This window comes from Panthera leo, chromosome B2 (assembly GCF_018350215.1).
Source record: "Panthera leo isolate Ple1 chromosome B2, P.leo_Ple1_pat1.1, whole genome shotgun sequence".
Classification (NCBI taxonomy): Eukaryota; Metazoa; Chordata; class Mammalia; order Carnivora; family Felidae; genus Panthera; species Panthera leo.
Genome location: NC_056683.1, coordinates 4,277,680 through 4,297,437, shown reverse-complemented (window position 1 = coordinate 4,297,437; position 19,758 = coordinate 4,277,680). Strand labels below are relative to the sequence as shown.

At 43.6% G+C, this 19,758-nt stretch overlaps 1 protein-coding gene across 11 annotated transcripts in view; it reads left to right on the top strand.

Moving 5' to 3' along the window:
- Positions 1 to 19,758, top strand: part of CARMIL1 (capping protein regulator and myosin 1 linker 1) — a 309,417-nt gene that overhangs the window by 161,394 nt on the left and 128,265 nt on the right. For all 11 annotated transcript variants that reach the window (XM_042937729.1, XM_042937736.1, XM_042937731.1 and 8 more), the window contains 2 exons: positions 204 to 298; positions 12,465 to 12,551. In XM_042937729.1, coding sequence (XP_042793663.1) covers positions 204 to 298; positions 12,465 to 12,551 — 182 coding nt within the window. The remainder of the gene's footprint in view (positions 1 to 203; positions 299 to 12,464; positions 12,552 to 19,758) is intronic.

The following is a 19,758-nucleotide window of genomic DNA, read 5'->3' as shown; positions in this document are numbered from 1 at the left end:
GTGGCTTTACAGATACGCTATTGAGGAATATAGACCTGTGTAACATAGATCGGGTGTTAACACATAGATGGTCTATAGCTTAATATTGCAAAGAAGGATTTCCTTTTCTTAGATTTCACTCTAACTTTTCTAGCTTTTAAGTGTTTTATTTGAGCAGGTTTACATTTTGTGTTATGTAAGCTAACTGTTTTGTTTCCTTGCAGAGATTTTGCACAAAAACTGGCCAGCGCTTTAGCCCATAATCCCAACTCAGGACTCCACACGGTTAACCTTGCTGGCAACCCGCTGGAAGACCGAGGTACTGTAGCATTCCTGTGATCACTGATGCCAGAATTGTAAGAGAATTAGGGAGTTTGAATAGCCACACCGTAAGAACGCGGTCAAGCTCAGCTGTAATTACGTAACAGATTCTACTGATGGCTTTGTTAGGCTTCTAGATTTTCTCTACCCTTTGATGAAGACACTGGTGCTAAAATCCACTATCTGATTAACTTCTTTTGAAGGGACACAGACAGAAAGGAGGCTATTGTTTTTAAACTGTTGTATTAGTTTTTTGTGGCTACATAACAAATTGCCAGCAACATGGCAGCTTAAAATGACACGGATGTATTACCTGACAGTTTCCTTGGGTTCGTAGTCTGGGCAGAGGTGTGCTGGGCTGTCCACTCAGCGTCACAGGCTGAGATCAAGTGGTCAGGTGCGGCTGTGATCGTGACCTTACGGGCCCAAGCTTACTGGTTGTTGGCAGAATTAACGTTCTTGGGTTGGGAGGACAGAGGTCACTGTTTTTTTGCTAGCTCTCATTGGGGACCGCTCCCAGCACCCGGAACCTTGCTACACGACGCCTTCTCTTAAAACATGCCAGTTTGCTTTGCGCTCGAGGCAGTAGGGAGCACATGTCTTTGATGCCTGCCTTTCTTTTAAATAGAGCATCTGAGGGGCGTCTGGGTGGCTCAGTCGGTTGGGCGTCCGACTTCGGCTCAGGTCATGATCTCACGGTTTGTGGGTTCGAGCCCCGCATCGGGCTCTGTGCTGACGGCTCAGAGCCTGGAGCCTGCTTACGATTCTGTGTCTCCTTCGCTCTGTCCCTCCCCTACTCGTGCTCTGTCTCTCTCTGTCTTTCAAAAATAAAAAAATGTACAAAAAAAAAAATGTACATGGAGCACCTGCTTGGGTCAGGCCCACCCAGGACAGTCTCCCTTCCGATGAACTCAAAGTCAACTGATCAGTGGCCCAGTCATATCATTAGTCTGCCCCACACACTGGAGGAAATTGTACAGGGCGTGCATAGCAGGGGACAGGAATCTTGAGGACCATCTTACTATCCTGTCTACCACAAACATCTTTGAATATTTAACCAGGCTTGAATGTGAGGACAGGAAGAAAATGAAGGACTGGCCTTCTTTAGAAGTGTTTGTGTGGGCAGAGGGAAGACTTGGCAGGTTTAGAATGTGAAACTTAAGTATTTGAAGTCTCAGCAGGAGAACATTGGTGGGTGGGGTTTAAAAAGAATTAGCTTTATCTCTAGAGGGAGTATTTTGTTTTCATTAGCTGCTGCAAATGTTTTCCAGCATTGCTGAATGAAAGCCTTTCATCTTGTAATGTTATATATTTGATGAGGATTAATTATTAAACGGAGCTGACAGTACGGATCTAGACACTCAATTCTGCCCTGTGGTCCCGATATAGACATCGTTCTTCCTTGAAAAGGACACCCACTCATGTGGTATTCAAGCCAAAAATAAAGAGTAACTTCCTAGCATTTAAAGTAGTCCGTCTAAAGGCAGTTTGAGGCTGAATTAGAAAACGAGATCACATGGAAATCATCCTCATGGAATAAACCACAGCTGAAAATAATGGATGCGTATCCCTGGAGTAGGGGTTTCTTTGGGGCATAGGAATTTCTTTAGGAAGAAACAGATGTTGTCTCTGTTAGTGAAATGCTAGAAAATGATGAATATGACGAAATGGAAACGTGGATGTAAATCTACGTGTCGGTTACCGTTTATAGACCGTTATGGCTGTTTTGGTTTGGCTTTTGAGAGGGTGGGACCCAACCATATTTATCCAGGGATAAGATGAAGTCAGTGGAGGGAGGTTGTTGACAGGGGGCAGGTCCTTAAGGATGTGAATCCACAGCGCAGTCGGCCGGGAAGGGACACCCCTTAGTGCCGGGGAAATGCAGTTCAAACCACAGTGAGACCGCACTTCATAACCAGTAGAAGGACTCTGATCAGAGTGGGGGTTGGAGAGGACGTGGGAAACGGGAGAACCCGCTTTACGGGCGGGAACGTAAAACGGTGCAGCCCCTTGGCACGCTGGTCGGACGGTCTCTTAAACCGCTAAACACAGATTGGCCACATGACCCGGCAACTCCCCTCCTGGATCTCACCGAAGAGAGACGGAGCCCGTGTTCACGCCCAGACTCGGGAGCACTTGTCGCCACGTTCCCCGTGCGAGCCCAACGGTGGAGGCCGCCCTCGTGCCCGCCGTGGACAAGCAGGTGGACACATCGTGGGCGTCTGGACCGTGGCACGCGGCCCAGCGGTGGAGGCGGGTGAGGGGCTGATTCCTGCTCCCGTGTGGTTGAACCTCAGAAACCTTACGTCGGGTGAAAGGAGCCGGACCCAAAAGACCACATACAGTGAGCTGCGGGCTTCGGAGGAAGGATGCCAGGGAGGCCCAGGGTCTCCTTTGCTGCTGCGAACCCTCCTGGACGGCTTACCCCTCAGCTACGATTTTACCCATCGGACCCCCGTCTTCGGTTTCAACTTCTCCGGTAGCGCTCAGTCATTGTGGCACATCCTAATTACACGCGGACACTTCTCCTCCACCTGCTTCCTTCTCGTCCCTGCCCCTTGTCCTCTGAAGACCTTGGACAACCTCTGTCGATTAGCCCTTCCTTTAAATTGCATTTGATTTCATTTCATCTTAATTCTCTTCTGCAGTTTTTCAGTTGCTTTGAAAAATCGTGGCCATGTTCGCAGAGACTTCTTTTCTACCAGACCACACGCTCAAAGATGATGTTTCTGGGCTTCTGTCCGCCACATTCCTACCTCTGAGCCCTGATTTCTGGGTCTTTCCATCTACCTGCGGTTCATTCACAGGAGCTCAAGTCACACGTCATTCCAAGGATGTTCCCCTCAACTTTGTGCACACGTACTGACTCACCCGCATGGTTTCTGCTCACGTAGGCTCAGTTTTTGACACTCTTGAGAATGTTCTCTCAAGCTGAGACGTCCCTTGTTTCGGCCCGTTCTAGATTCATTCACTGATGTACTTGCCAGTGTTCTTGGACAACGGCCAGCATCTCTATTTCCTGCCTCCACTCTGGGGGCGGAGCCTCCTGAACACAAATTCCGTGTACTTTTCTCTTTATTCAGGCTAAGTATCTGAAGATGATGGGTAGTTTTTCTGCTCACGGATGGAAATCCCACCAGGAATCCAACTAAGTGTCAAATATTTATACGAGCTTCCGTCCAGGCAAAATATTTCCGGCTTTTTTGTTTCTGAGCTGTTCAGTGATGGTATTTTATGTTTGAAAACAATAAAAAGCATGGGGGGGGAGGAATTTATAATTGGAGTGTGTAGCGTATACAAGAGACCAAGGAAACACAAAGAAAAGACAGTTTAGCGGCCCAGAGGTCTGAGGAATTTTAACACCAAATGGAATTTGATTTGGTACCTGGGCCATCCACTCCGGGACTCATTTGGAAACTCTCAGAAAGTTCGGCTCCTCGCTTTGTGATATGAATGTGGATGCTACAAATTCCTGTTATTTACTGCTCAGTCTCCTTGGGTCATACTTATGTATGAAGGACAGACGGACTTCTCTTGTTAAGGGGCTTGTGGCGGAGGAGGGTAGGGTATGAATCAGTAAGCTGGGGTGTGTGTGTGTATGTGCATTGCTTTTTGGGTGCTGGGTCCCGTGCTGTCTCTCTGTGTGGAGGACACACACAGCAGTGAGCAGACCACACGCACGTGTACGAGCTCTTACTGTGGATGCAGGGTCGGGGCGGTTCCCCAGCTTTGCTCTTGACCTTCTGTCCCCGTGTGTTTGCAGACTGGAGGTCAAGACCCGCTAGCAGGCCATGAAATCAACCCGATAGCTCGTGACCTGCGTTTGAAAAAAAGAAGAGGAAGGACTAGAACAGAATAGAAAATATCAGAGTGCATTCGTCCGGAGAAACTTCTGTTTTAGTTTTCTACTACATGTGTGTGTGTTTATTTTTGTATGAGGTTCCTTCCTTGGGATGTCAGATCTGTTCCTTTATGTGAGTCATGGTAGAAAAGGCTGAAGAATCTGTGCCCCGGCTCAACTTGATCAACTTTGCCTGATAAGTCCCGGGGCTGACCCAGCGTCTGAGCCACGGTGTCCTGGGTCATTTCCTCGTGACTAACCCTTTGGATCTGACATTACTTTTTGGATCAAAGTTGAGTAGTTTTGGAGAATGCAGCTCTCCTCTCTTGGCTCATTCCACACGCCTGACTTCCTTAGTTGTTACAGACTCTGTGTTCTGTTCTTCCTGCTTGTCCCTCCCAGCAACCCTCGTTTTTATGGTCTCCGCCTTGTCAGGAATGTCTATCCCTTTCCTCCCCTCACTTTGTTCTAAATTGGATTATTTTGTTTAAAGATGATCTTGAATCCTGTCTCAGAATGTTTTTCTTTTGCAAATGTTGACCTGAAGTACCCAGATTTCCCCCCCCCCCCTCTGACCATCTGGTGGTGGCCCTGGTTTGATCACATAAGACATAAGACAAGACAAACAGATTCTAGAATTGCCGCTTCTATTTTGTGGTGCTTTCCATCTTGCATATCTCTCAGTGTGTACCAGTGGGTTCTGGAATCAAAATACATGGGTTCATTTCTGGGCTTTGCCACTTCCTAGCCGAGTTTCCTTGGACAAGTTACTTAACTGCCGTGTCTCAGGTTCCTCATCTTTGTTTTATTTTTTTGAAATTTTAATTCTAGTATAGTTAACGTACAGTGTTCTGTTAGTTTCAGGGGCACAGTATAGTGATTCAGGAATTCTGTCCCTTAGTGCTCGTCATGATACACATATCTTTAGTGTCTTCATCTTGAAAATATTAACAGTACCTACCACTTAAAGGTGTTCTCAGGATTAAGTGAGATAATCCACACAAAGGGAGAAGGATGGCCTGTTACATACTGGGCACTCAATAAATGTTTGCCCTCCCTGCCTCCTTTGATTCATAAAATAGCCTCGTGGAGTAAAATCGTACAAATATTATTAGCCTCTTTTTATAAATGAGGAAATCTTGTGTTTACACGGTTTGGACAAAGCTCGTGGAGTCATACCTGATACTAGTCGGCGAGGCTCTGGTCTAGGATTTCCAGAATATCAGCCGAGCAAGCGGCCAGTCAGTCTCTAATCCCGTGATGGTGATTTTCTGATGTGGCCGTCCAGGTGATTTCCCTGGGAAGCGGAAGGAAAGAATTTTATGTGTGCTTCTTGGAAAACATTGGCTTATTCCATAGCATGGCAGTAAATTTTCTGAATCACGCTAATATTTCAAGATATCAGGTTTGTGTGCAACACCTACCCAGCAGAAGGGACTTTTCTTGAGATTCGTGATGTCAGCCATATTTAGTTGATATTTTTAAGGTTACACAAGGTGAAGCAAGGTTTTAAACACCGCCCACCTTTGGATTTTCGGGTGTTCGAAAGTTCAGTACACTGACTCCATTTTTCCCACTGGTCTTTTCTTCCTGTATTCCTAGTTCTTGAACTTTTCTTTTCCTCCGCCTTATTTTTGAAATGGAAATGTTGGCCTGTATTTTGCTTATTCACTTATCTTAGTGTTTCTGGTCTCCAGCGTTCAAATCTACATGCTTTCTGACAGACAAGAACGAGGTCTTCTGTTTATCCATATCCTTTGCTAGAACTCCACGTGGGGGATTTTGTTAAACTGTTCCTATTGGTGTTTTCATTTAACAAGGACCTCCTTCAACCTTTTCGTCTACCAGGTGCACCCTTCGGATTCTAGGATATCCAAGTGTTAGAATTCTGTATGGTCTTGTCATAGGTTTTTAAATTCATGCGTGATTAATAGGTTAAATGTGTCGCGTCACATTTAATTTCCTGTCTTTGTAAGTTAATAACATCAGATGGCAGATGATAACACTGAACATTTCATAATTACTTTTTTTATTAGGCATACATATTTTGAAGCGGAGGAAGCCAAAATAGTTTTGTTTGGAAAGGAGAAGTAAAAATTAGACCGTTTTTCCTTCTAAATCTGACACACACTTAAAAAAAAGTCACGAGAAGGGTAATCCATAAAAATTAGACCGTTTTTCTTTCTAAATTTGACACGTGCTTAAAAAAAAAAATCACAAGAAGGGCAATCCATTTCATGAAGTCTCCAAATAAAAAGCTTTTAGAGATAAATTCTGTTTTAATTCACAGCTCTGAACGCTATGTTTTGCTTTATTTTGGGGAGAGGATGGAATAGTTCTGGGCAAAAATTGAAACGTCTTTTCTCTCCTTTGTTTGTGGGGAAATGTTTTCTCGATGATCAGTTTGTTCCCTGGCACTGTTGAATAAGCGGCTTCAGAAAAGTACCAGGCAGGTTAATTTTTTTGTTTTTCTTGAGGTTTTGGCCGCCAGCCACCCTCATTTTATTCATGTTGCCGAGACTGTTTCTGAAGCCTGCCGGGAAGAAAGAGGATCCTTCGTGTGATAATCTGTTGTTACCTTTTCTCAAAGATCGGTAAAAGTATTGAATCTCTATGATGTATACCCGGGACCGATAGGATGTTGTGTGTTGTATGTATGTCAGTTCTCCTGCAATAAAAACTCAATTTCATTCTTGTATTTAAACAAAAATGAACAGTACTGACCCCATTTATACCTTTTATTCCATTTGCAGTTAGCAAGGGCATTTCTTTAAAGAAGAGATGTAACATATTTATGACTTACAGATGCCTAGCACATTAAAACAAAATATTTTGTCGAGAAAGAAAGAAGCTGGTAGCTTAGTCTGAAATTTGATAAAAACTACTTGAAACAGACTGTCCTGTTTCTGCATCGTTAGTCCACTTGTTTTCCTATTCACCTTTTTCCTGCTTTCTTTTCTTTTTTTTTTAATTAAAAAAATTAAAAAAAAATTTTTTTTGATGTTTTATTTATTCTTGAGAAAGACAGAGTGTGAGCTGGGGAGGGGCAGAGAGAGAGAGACAGAGACACAGAATCCAGAGCAGGCTCCAGGCTCCGAGCTGTCAGCACAGAGCCCGACACGGGGCAAAGTCGGACGCTTAACCGACTGAGCCACCCAGGTTTCTCGTTCTGCTTTTTTCTTTTAAGTAAATTATCAAGCATGACTTTTACTCACCTTTATTCTAATTCAGGAGCTTCACTTTTTATTACTTCCGTTACTTACGGTGTGGTCATTCAATTTCCAGAGAAAGATATGGCTGGGCTGTTTACTCCTTTTTTTCTTCTTTCCTTTTTGGAAGATAGTTGTTGATTAAGGAATGAACACATGGGTGGTGTCACCAGTGGTGTAAAATAATTGCTCTATTCCGGCCTTGTGTCTAGTTACATGCATGTGTGGTTTTCTGTGATGTAGCAGGCATGTCTGACACAAAAGAAATTAGTGAAAATGTAGAAAATGGTCATTTTCTCAGCAAAGGAAAACAACTCAAAAGTCAACCTGAGCACCGCAAATTGGAAGCTGAATGGTAGGTTTTAACATTGATCTAACATATTTTTCAGCCTAATTTGAAGACATGGGATATGGGTTTGGGTTGTTTTCTTTTTAAACCATTGTCCTAGCATATGCTTTGCTGGGTAGCACCTGCTTACAAAAGTATATAAGAGAATTGGTCATGGGTAGGGCAGTGATAAGTCTTATCATAATTTAAAAGTGAGTATCTGGTATCTTTCCGGATTCCATACCTAATTTTTCAAAAAGATTTTTTGTTTTTAGAGCAGTTTTAGGTTCTCAGCAGAATTGAGAGGAAGGTACAGAGATTTCCCATATCCTTCCTGCGCCCCTCCACCCCCCCCCCCCCCCCCACTGGCTGCACATGCATAGCTTCCCTAGTTATCAGCGTCCCATCAGAGTGGCACAGTTGTGACAGTCGATGAGCCTCTAACGATTTGAATCCGTTCTAATAGTTGGGTAGTGGTATCTCACTGTTACTTTACTCTGCATTTCCTTGATGACTTAGCGTGTGGAGCGTCTCTTCCTATGCTTATTTGCCATTTCTGTAACTTCTTTGGTGAGGGTTCCGTTCGGGTCTCTGGCGCATTTGTAAGTGGTTTGTTTATCATTGTTGACTTTTGAGAGCTCTGTGTATTTTGGATAACGGTCCTTGCAAACATTTGCTCCCATTCTGTGGCTTGCCTTCTCATTCTCTTGGCATTGCCTTTTGCAGGACAGAACTTCTTAATTTTAACGAAGTCTAGCTTGTCAGTTAGGTCTTTCGTGGAATGTGCCATTGGGGTCGTATCTAAAGAGACATTGCCATACCCGTGGTCATCTACATTTTCTCCTCCCTTCTTACCTTCCATGCCTAAATTTTGAAGTAAATTTTTTCACTGACGCCTAACGTACGTTCACAGAAGTCCACAGATCACAAGTTTACATCTTAATGAGTTTTTACAGAGTGAGCACTCTGCAGGAACCACTACCAAGAATGAGACGTGGAACGTTACTCGTGCTTCACAAGCTTCCCTAGTGTTTTGCCCTCTACCACCCGGAAAAGATGGCTCTGATTCTGACTTCTGTTATGATAGGATAGGTTCGCTTTATTTCTTCTTGAACTTCATAAATATAGCATTATATAATATACTTTTTTTTATATTTGGCAACTTTTGCTTTTCTTTGTGGAGAGGTTTTTAAATTTAAAAAAAAATTTTTTTTTTAATGTTTATTTATTTTTGAGACAGAGACAGAGCATGAACGGGGGAGGGTCAGAGAGAGAGGGAGACACAGAATCCGAAGCAGGCTCCAGGCTCTGAGCTGTCAGCACAGAGCCTGACGTGGGGCTGGAACTCACAGATCACGAGATCATGACCTGAGCTGAAGTCGGCCGCTTAACCGACTGAGCCACCCAGGCGCCCCTATGGAGAGGTTTTTAATCATGCATTTATTTTTTTGAATCGATAAAGAGTATTGAGAGTATTTCGCCTTATGTAAGTTTTGGTAAATTGTTTTTTTCATGACAAATTTGTCCATTTCTTCTAAAACGATACATTTTTGACCTACAGAAAAAATTTAACATCCTTTAGTTATATTTGCAATGTCTGTAGAATCTCTACTGGTATTTTTTTTCTTTTTTCCATTTCTCAGTTTGATAGTTTGATCCTTCTCTTTCTCCTTTTTTTTTTTTTAAACCAGTCTTGATGGGGCTTATTAATGTTATTAGTTTTTTTTGAAGAACAGGATTTGTTAAATTCACTTATTTTATGTCTGCTTTCTATTTAATAGATTTCTTCCCTTTCCTACCCTTTTTTGTCCTGTTTTTGGGGATGAAATGGGGATTAGTTTGCTTTTTTTTAATCCAAATATCTTGAGAGGGATACTTAGATAATTAGTTTCCAGCTTTATTATTATTATTATTATTATTATTATTAACATAAGTATTTAGGAGTTTAAGTTTTACTCTAAGCATGGCTTTAATTGTATCCCTAAAATGTTGATATCATAGTTTTAAAAATTTTAAATCAAAATATTTTTAAGATTTCCATTTTTGGAAAAGAATTTGGAAATCTTTTTTTTTGGGGGGGGGCGCTCGTTTGTTATTTGGAAATATATTGCTTAAGGTCTAATTATTTGGGGATTTTTCTAATTATCTTTTTGCTGTAATTCCTATGTTAATTCCCAATAGTGGTAGCACTTGGAGAATATGCTTTGTGATTTCACAGTAGTTAAGGAACATCCTCTGTATTATTTGTTGAGCTCAGGATATTGTCACTTTTGGTAAATAAAGGCTCCACGTGGACTTTGAAGAAATGTATCCTGCCGTTGTTAGGTACAGTGTTTTAAATACACGTCTTTTTTGGTTGTGTTCTCGACACCATCTGTGTCTTTATAAACCCTTTTTGTGTCCATTTTATCATCTACAGAGATGTGTTTAAAACTCTCCCGTTGTTGTGAGGTATGGCACACACACACATATATTCGTGTTTATGATTATGTATTCTCCTGTTGTTACCATTAGATTTACTTTATACGTTTTGAGACTGTGTTCTTCAGACCGTACAGATTTGAAATTATTACATCTTCTTTATTAGTGAAATGTTTCAATTGTGTCTATGCCTCTTCAAATCTAATTTGCCTTTTATTATTGCAGATATACTAGTTTTCTTTTGGTTAGCGTTTGCAGCATATATCTTTTTATATGCTTCTAGGTTCACTTCTGAATACACGTACTGTATTTCTGTTTCTTGAAGGCATCTGAGCGGTGCCTGGGTTGCTCAGTCGGTTAAGTGTCCGACTTTGGCTCAGGTCATGATCTCATGGTTCATGAGTTCAAGCCCTGCGTCGGGCTCTGTGCTGACAGCTCAGAGCCTAGAGCCTGCTTCGGTTTCTGTGTCTCCCTCTCTCTCTGCCCCTCCCCTGCTTGCACTCTGTCTCTCTCTCTCTCTGTCTTTCTCTCTCTCAAAAATAAACATTAAAACAATTTTTTTTAAAAAAGCATCTGATATTTTTATTTAGATAATCATTTTTTTGCTTGTTTTGCATATTTAGTACATTTACATTGATTGTAATTATTGATTTTTCTGTATGGCAATCTATAATATGTCTGTTTTCTTTTTTCCCCTTTTTATCTTTGTTATTTTTTTCTCCTTTTCTTCCTTTGGATTAATTACACTTTTAAAGTGACTCCCGTGGGGCACTTGGGTGGCTCAGTTGGTTAAGTGTCAGACTCTTGCTTTTGGCTCACTGACAGTGTGGAACTTGCTTGGGATTCTCTGTCTTCCTCCCTCTCTGCCCCTCCCCTGCTCATGCTGTTTTTGTCTCGCTCAAACTTTAAAAAAATAATAAAATGATTCCCTTTTCCCTCTATCCCAGTTAACTTATAAGTGATACATTCTTTTACAAGAAAGTGTCAACTAAATAGCCTGCTCCCTCTTTGTAATTAACAATATGGATTAGCATATTCAAATCTCTAAAAATATTCACATTAAAAAAAAAGACCTGTTTGACATAATTTAATCCAGTGATTTTCTTTTTTTTTTTTTAATTTTTTTTTAACGTTTATTTATTTTTGAGACAGAGACAGAGCATGAACGGGGGAGGGTCAGAGAGAGGGAGACACAGAATCTGAAACAGGCTCCAGGCTCTGAGCCATCAGCACAGACCCCGACGCGGGGCTCGAACTCACAGAGCGAGAGATCATGACCTGAGCCGAAGTCGGCCGCTTAACCGACTGAGCCACCCAGGCGCCCCAATCCAGTGATTTTCAAACTTATTTGGGAAATGCTATGGGGAGGTAAATACGGGCTCTCAGAACTCCCACCATCCTTGGCGAGACACCTGTCTAGACGCTTAGTCAAGCTGCATGACCTTTAGATTATTTCTACAGTAGTTACTTCTTGATAAACTTTGATAAAATGTGTAGAGAATTTGGGGTTATATAATAGGGCAGCCACGAGCCTGGTATTTCCTTATCAGCGCATGGAATTTGAGAATTAGTCTAGGAGACCATATGGTTAATATTGTTTCAGGAACCTTCCCAGGGAAATGCCCCTGGGAAGGTGATAACTCACATGTAGCAGGAAGTTGGTTGAAAGATCTATAGGAAGGACAGAGTCACGTATCACTTACTCCTCCCAGGGAAAGTCTGTCGTCATTGCAATCCTTGAATGGATGAACTAGCGTTCACCATTTCCCGGTCTGGTCTTTCAATTTAGAGGCTATCTGGTTTTTAATACTGTGAATTTTCAAGTTACAAAGCCCACCTTTAAGAAGATAAACACACTCAGATGCTTTGTCTGCGGTTGTTAGCTAGAAGCTAATTAAGTATTGGAATCCGTGTGCTAAAAGTGAAGCTGTTATCTGAATAGTTAACATTATACCATTTTCTTGACAATAATTAAGTAGCACGCATGTGCTCACCCAGAGGAGTGATCAACTCATTAAGACACAGGTTAAAAAGAAGCAATTATATCACTCTTCCTGAGTATTTGCATTTGAAATAGGACTGTAGAGAAGAGGGTAACACTTCAGTTCAAAGAAACACATCTCTAATGGTAAAGTTTTGATATTGTTATGCTTAATTAAACGGTCTTCCTTTTTTCCTATCCTTTCGGTAGGACGAAAAAAAAAAGGATGTGTGATAGTAGATAATTGGAAAATAAAGTCTGATGTTAGAAAGAATGATTCCACTTAAATTGGAATCAAGTTTAGGTTAATTTTTAGTCCTTATAAAACGAGTGCAATTCTGAGAACTTGAAAATGTTAATAATCTTTTTTTTTTCCTTTCTCAGGTGTATCTTCTTTAAGTATTCAATTTGCCAAACTCCCAAAGGGATTAAAGCATTTAAATTTATCTAAAACCTCATTGTCACCTAAAGGTACAGTATATCTTATTTGTTGTATGTCTGTGATATTTCTGCTACACCATGCTACCTTTCCAAAGTTAGAATTCTTACTCAGTTATGTACCTGCATAGGTATCGCAGTTCTCTGTTACAAGATAAAGAAATTGTGTAATTGGAGTGCTCATTGTCTAAGGCGAAATGCTTTCAGAGTAGAGAATCATTTTGAAATACGGTCTTTATAACTTCTTCACTTTCAGCCAGGGAGTGCTGCTTCCTGGGCTGCCTCCGGCCTCACATTCCCAGAGGCAGCTGGTTGTGTTTTCTCGATTCATCCTTGGAAGAACTTCAGCCTTCCCCTCTGCTTCCCCTGCCCCCGCCCCCTTAAAAACCTGCTGTCAGATGGATGGTCTCTGCCCAGTCACACTGTAACTCTACCCCCTCTCTCCTGCTCTGGAAATTGCCTTTCCTTTGCCGGGTTCTCTTCTGACCCCACTTACCGTCCTCTCGGGGATCTAGTTGCTCAGCAAATCCTGCCCGTTCTCTTAACGTTTCCACATCAGCACCCCTGTAATACTCGAAATATTGCTGCAGGCATTGTGCCTTTGTAACTGCTTTGTCTTCTGCTTGCAAAGTCTCTCTCTCTTCCTATACAGGGAAACCTGCCTTTGCCCTCCTTCGTATCTCGTATCTCTCTTTCCCGTTTGCCTCCTTGACCACTCGCACCAAGCACTTCCCTTCTGACGCTTCTGGTCACCAGATGCGTGGAGGTTTTCAGTCACACCAAGCGATTCTCTGTGACACCAGCTGGGGGACCCACAATTTAACTCCGTTCTGACACTATCTACCCAGAGGTTGCATCAGAGCCCGCACATTAAGGGCTCAGTCCCACAAGATTGCTCCCATTCCCCTCCAGACGCCATTTGCGAGCCTAGGTTATTGGAAGTTCCAGAGACCTCACCTTGGGGTTGACTCCTTGGCTAGAGCGGCTCACAGAACTCAGGGAAGCACTCACGTTTACTCGTCTCTTAGAGGATATGATGAAGGACACAGAGGAGCAACCCGGTGAGGAGATACACTGGGCCAGGTCTGATAGGGTCCTGAGCCAGGAGCGTCTGTGGAGCTGGGGTGCTCCCCCCTCCTGGTGTGGATGTGTTCGCCAGCCTGGAAAGTCCCCAGAACCTGTGCTGTTGACATTGCAGGGAGGCTTCCTCGAACTGACGTGATCAATGACTAACTCTGTCTCCAGCGCTCTTCCTGGAGGTGGGAGGTGGAGGAACTTAAAAATTTCAAGCTTCTAATCATGGTTTGGTCGCTGTGGGGACCAGCCCCGTCCAGGATCCCACCCAGGGTCACCCCATTAGAACAAAAGATGTCCCCGGTGCTCTTATGACTTAGGAAATTCCAAGGGTTTAGGGGGCTCTGTGCCAGGAATGGGGCAGAGACCAATATATGTGTATTTTCTATTCTCTCACACATCACCTTAAATTCTTGGAGAGCTTCAGCTTTTTTTTTTTTTTTTTAATAAAACACTCATTTGTGACCGTCTCTTCTGAGACGTATCCCTATTCCCGTGACCTCAGTAGAATTGCTCTTTCCTTTGTGTTACTTCTACAACACACGATTGATCGCATTATTACTTCTGCATCCGACATTACTATATAAATGCTGTGTTCCCCTCCTAGAAAGGGGCTACCCTGTCCCCTCTTATCTCCATGTCTCCGGCGCCTGGCACAGTGCCTGGGCCACGGTCGTGTTTAATGACAGTTTCTTGAATTGAACAATGTGCCATTTCTTTTTTTTTTAACATATATTTTTTTAATGTTTATTGTTGAGAGAGAGAGAGCATGAGCAGGGGAGGGGCAGAGAGAATGGGACAGGGGATCCGAAGTGGGTTCCACAGGGATAGGACAGAGCCCGACACGGGGCTTGAACTCACGAATCGTGCGATCATGACCTGAGCCGAAGCTGGACGCTTAACCGACTGAGCCACCCAGGCGCCCCAAAAAACTTGGCATTTCTTGAACGTATCACTGTCTTTCGAGGGCTGTATGCAGAGGGCCTGAGTGTCAGTTCTCAAGCAGGGGGTCTGGGGGGCCTGATTTTTTCACTTAACACAAACATGTCTTCGAAGGGCCTGGTTCCTCACTTACGTCATTTGTGAGATGGAATTAAGCGTAGCTACCTCATCAGAGGCGGGGACACCAAGTAAGTTAATACACATACAGAGGGCACAGGGGCCTGTACCACCATCATCGGCATCATCCGCAGCATCTTGCTGTGTCACATGTTGTCACATGCTTTCAACCCCGGTGTCCGCACCCACAGATCTGGTGAATTCCTGCTCCCGCTCAAGATTGAGCTTGTGTCTCACTTTCTCCTTGAAGCCTTCTCTCAGTCACACCCCACGCAGTCAGATTCTCCTCCCTCTCTGTCCCATAGCCCTTGGCAAATTCCTGTTTTAGCATGTTTCCCACGGTGTGTTGATTGTGTCCTAGCCCGGAGCTTCTGGACGGTCAGGGCTTTGCCTCATGCGTTGCCGTGTCCCTGGCGCTGGGCCATTGCGGGTTCTTACCGAATATGTCACAGGTAGAGCGCAGTGGTCCCTTGGTGATGTCATACCCATGCCGACCACACAGTTACTCTAAGAATGATTTCAAATTGGGGTGGTTTGTGCAAGCCCCATGATTTCACGTGCAGACATTTAGATTTAGGCGCCAAGGTGACTTTTCAAAGGGGAACATTTTTCCAGGAGTCCCTGTTTCCTGTGCCGATGCCTGAAGCTGTCCAGAGATCATCAAGCAGAGTGCGGGCCCACGATGTTACCACTCTCTGCTTCTAATCGGTTTCGTAGAAACCTTCTGATGATCATCAACGCACTGTCAGTTTACGGCAGAGACTTAGAAGATACCGCAAAGCATGAATAAGAAGGCCACAATTCCTCGCGATGCCATCACCAAACCATGACGAGACTGTCACTGTTGACAGCTCGGCGCCCATGCTTCCATACTGTTCTGTCTGTACGTAGTTTATCTCTGTGCCTACGTGCAGACGCATGTGCGCGTATGGTATTCCACTGCACTTACCATTTCATAAACTTTTCTTCCCACCCAGGAGTGTATTGTGATCCGCTATGACCGCAAACCCATGATTACTCTCGGGGGCTCCATGCCGTTCCAGTGCGTGGAAGACGTTCCCTACTTTACATAAATGATCTGTGACCATACGTTTACGTGGTTTCTAATTCTTCAGTAATGCACACAGTGCTCACGTGACTTCCCTGTGTTATTATCGATCATTTGTTACTTTCTTATTTAGGAGAAATTACATAGAACTGCTGGCTCAAAAAGGGTGTGCATTTTTGTAAAGCTTTCTTTTGATGTTTATTGTCAAGCTGTCCTCTGAGTTATTTGTACCAATCTCCACGTTCCCACCGCCACTCGATGCTATTCTCCTTCGTTGTTTGTCAATCATATCAGCCAAAGTGTTCTGATACTTTAATTTTACTTTCTTCTCTTAGTGCTTAGGTGTATTCTCTCCCCCCCCCAACCCACCCCCATATCTTAGTCATGTGTCTTTCTTTTGAAGGAAGTTGCTAGTTTCCATCCATCGTTGCCTCTGTTTGCCACATTAACCTTTTTTCTTAATTTATGTGAATTCCCTACATGTTAAAAGTATCAATCATTCATCATGTGTCCATAGGTGTCACTTAAAAATTTTTTTTAAAGTTTATTTATTTATTTTGAGAGAGAGAGAGAGAGAGAGCAGGCGAGGGGCAGAGAGAGAGGGAGGATCCCAAGCAGCCTCCGTGAGGTCAGTGTGCAAAGCCCGACACAGGGCTCAAACCCAGTAAACTGTGAGATCGTGACCTGAGCCAAAATCCAGAGTCGGCCATTTACATGACTAAGCCACCCAGATGCCCCATAACTTTTAAAAATTTATTTATTTTTTGTTGAGGTATAATTGACATATAACATGATACTAGTTTCTGGCGTCCAACGTAATGATTTGATATCTGTATTTATTGTGAAGAAACAATTACCGTAGTAAGTCGAGCTAACGTCTGTCAACACACATAGTTGTATTTTTTTTTTCCCCAGGTGATGGGAACTTTTAAGATTCTACTCTTAGCAGCTTTCAAGTACACAGTACGGTATTAACTATAATCATCACGCTGTGTGGTCTCTTTTTTTAGAATAGAGGTACTCTTAAAAAACAACTTGAATTTATTTATTTTAATGTATGTGTTCATTACTGTGAACCAGATAGGGGGATGTGGAGATCATTTATCGTCCCAAGGACAAGTGTGGGGTCTGGGGTGCCTCCATGCCACCACTCACTGTGTTCCTGTGTCTCAGGCGTCGTGAGAGTGGGTGGGGCCCCGTCCTCTTCCTTGTGGGTGACCTTCCTTCACAAGTAAAGGTCACCACACCATGTTTCTCTCTTCTCTGCAATAAAATGCGTGTTTTGAGAATTAATATTGTTTAATGATACTCTGGCCCAAATGATTTTACGCTGCCCTTCCTAAGATGGATATCTTGAAATACTGGGGATTTTGTTTTTAATGGATTTCTTAAAAGGATTTCATTATTCTTGCAGACTTTTCCCATTGTATCTGAAAGGTTTGCAGATTCACAATAACTCAGATTCCATTGCAGTTTTAATCTTTTGCTGAACTTGACTAACGTTTGTATTTTAATTCTATGAAAACATTTATGTTCATGGCTCCGTAATTCAAGACAGATTTTTTTTTTTTAAATCTCCCCATGACATCCCCACTGTCTCCAAATACCCTTTCTCTTCCTCAGATGTTAGCTCAATGAGAGTTTTCTGGATTTCTAGTAAATGTCCTGCTGGTTGCCAGATTATGTCAAGGCAGGGCCATCTGGTACCACCTTTTTTCCAGCTGTAAACACTCCAATAATAAATACAAAGAACGGTCACGATCACTAGACGGCCAGAATCGGGAACGGCGTGTAAATCTGTGTTTAGTTTGGGCTGTAAGAGCCCTGATTGTTTCCATCCTATATTTTTGTAATTTCCTGCTCTTAGTGTGCTTGTTAACACGGGCCTCACGTGGACGTGGCCTCAAGAGGTGGGAGAGGAAGCCCTTCGTTCTGTTTCGGGAGCACGAAGCCGAGCGGAGGACGTAATTCTCTCCTGATTCCGTTCAGATGTTGGCCCGCTGCCAAGCGCCCGCGCTCATCGAGGAGCGTTTTGCTGTCGAGACTAATTTGACCTTCTGGTTTCGGAATTTATTTCTCAAGTTTTGGTATCACCTCCCTAAGGAAGCGGTTTTACACATGGTTTTGTTGACGAGAGAGAGTCTGGTATTCTCCAGGTTATGCCGTTGTAAGGCACGCTAACGCTGCGGGATAGCGCAGACTGAAGGAAGTTGGTCGCTTAAAGAATCGTGGGCGTTACCTTCAGAAATTCACCTTCTAGAGTCCATTACCAGTTCCTTTTATCTCGCGTAATTAATCAAATCTCCAGCTTCTTCACTGCCCTGCACCTGTTTCTTAACCTCTTTGACGGTACTGACCTCCCCGGATTGTGATTACTTGACTGTGTCTCCCACCGCGCTGGCTTCTAGAGGGTAAGATAGGACCCCCTGGGCCTCCGGAGCCCATGCCTGGTCGGCAGTAGGCTTTCGATAAAGTTCTGTGGCAGTGAAGCGGTATTTCTTGTGTAGTCTGATGTTTCATGCTGGAATTTATTCCTTTTCCTTCTTGATGGTCTTTGGAAGTTTTTGAGAGTGATGAATGGATCTTATTTATGTTTATTTCCCAATCCCCAGCAGTTATAAACGTTTTACGAGTGCTAAATAAATGTTGAATTGACAGCCAAGAATTTCTCCCCCGCCCCCAGGACTTAACTGGGATGTTTTCCCTCCACACCTCTGCGTCTTCTCCCTCTGCGTACCCAAGTGCATCCTCACCCTTGAGAAGTGGCTCACTCGCCTTTATCAGGCACGTCCTGCGGTGGGTTCTTGTAACTACCTGGTCTTACCTAAAAGAGAAGATAATAACCCCTTCATCAGTACGATACACCAGGCATTCTAAAGTTAGAGCAGAGGACTGCTCCGGGCTGGGGCTGTATTTGGAACCCTCTGCTTCTTTCTTGGAGCGGCTGGCTGCAGCCTGCCGCCGTGACCAGTTCTGGCTGTCGTTGGGAGGCCCCACCCTCGTCCTTTCTCCTGAGGAAGACTCTGTGTGAGGTGGACGAACAGCCCCTTCCCTGTCTCCCTGTAGGGTGGTTGAGACAGGCTGGGGTTTTCAAGGAGAATGTTACTGGAAAAAGAGTTACAAATGTGCATCCAATTTAGAAATAGCCATATTTCCAAAATATATAGATTGGAACCGTGAACTGTAGAAACGTGGGGAGCTTGGCCGTATCCCATGTCCCCGTTACCTTGAGAATGAGCATCGGTGCTGATGTGTGTGTTGACCTCTCTGAAGCCCAGTGAGCCACCAGACTGTCTGGGCCCCCATTTTGTATGCAGTGGGAACCTCCCAGAGCCTCTCTTCCCTCTTGGAGAGAAGCGGCCTGATGAAGGGCTGCCTACTGCAAGGCCTTGACCAATAGGCCATGACTGTTACCCACATAGAAAAGAACGTGGCCATGTCCTCACGGAACATTCTTGCCCTCCTTGTGTATTTATTCTTTGTTTTTGGAGGTTGGTAATACCCGTTCGGTTCAGCTCAGTTGACTTTGACTTGAGCCATTTACGTTTCATGTGTAAACAGTGTATGGAGTGTTAATTATCCATTTTTCTTTCCGCTTCTTTCCTACGTTGTATACAGATCGTTTTTTTCGCTCTTTGTAAAAATTCATTGCCCTCTGAATTTTGCCCTGAGTACGTATACGATATATTAGGTAGACCAGTGATCTACATCCAGTATTAGCTTCTAAGTACTTTAGTTTAGTCCCTGCAGCTGTTTCCAATTTTCCACGTTCTCTCCAGCGGCTTTTGGGGAGGGGTGCTTTTCCCGTATTCTCCCTCTCCCAGTCTCCATCCTCTCTCCACTCACAAAAGCACCTCCCTTCCTGCGCCGTCTCTCTCCCCAAGGTCACTTCTCCGTGCCGCGTACCTGCTGAATTCTGTGGTTCAGGTTGTGCAGACTGTTGTGTTGATCCTCCAGTCAGTTTTCTAGGAGTGTAGGGTGGTTTAGTGTTAGTCTGGCCACATTTCATGGATATGAGACACACAAAAAACTTCCATGCTGTTCCGCCATCTTGGCTCC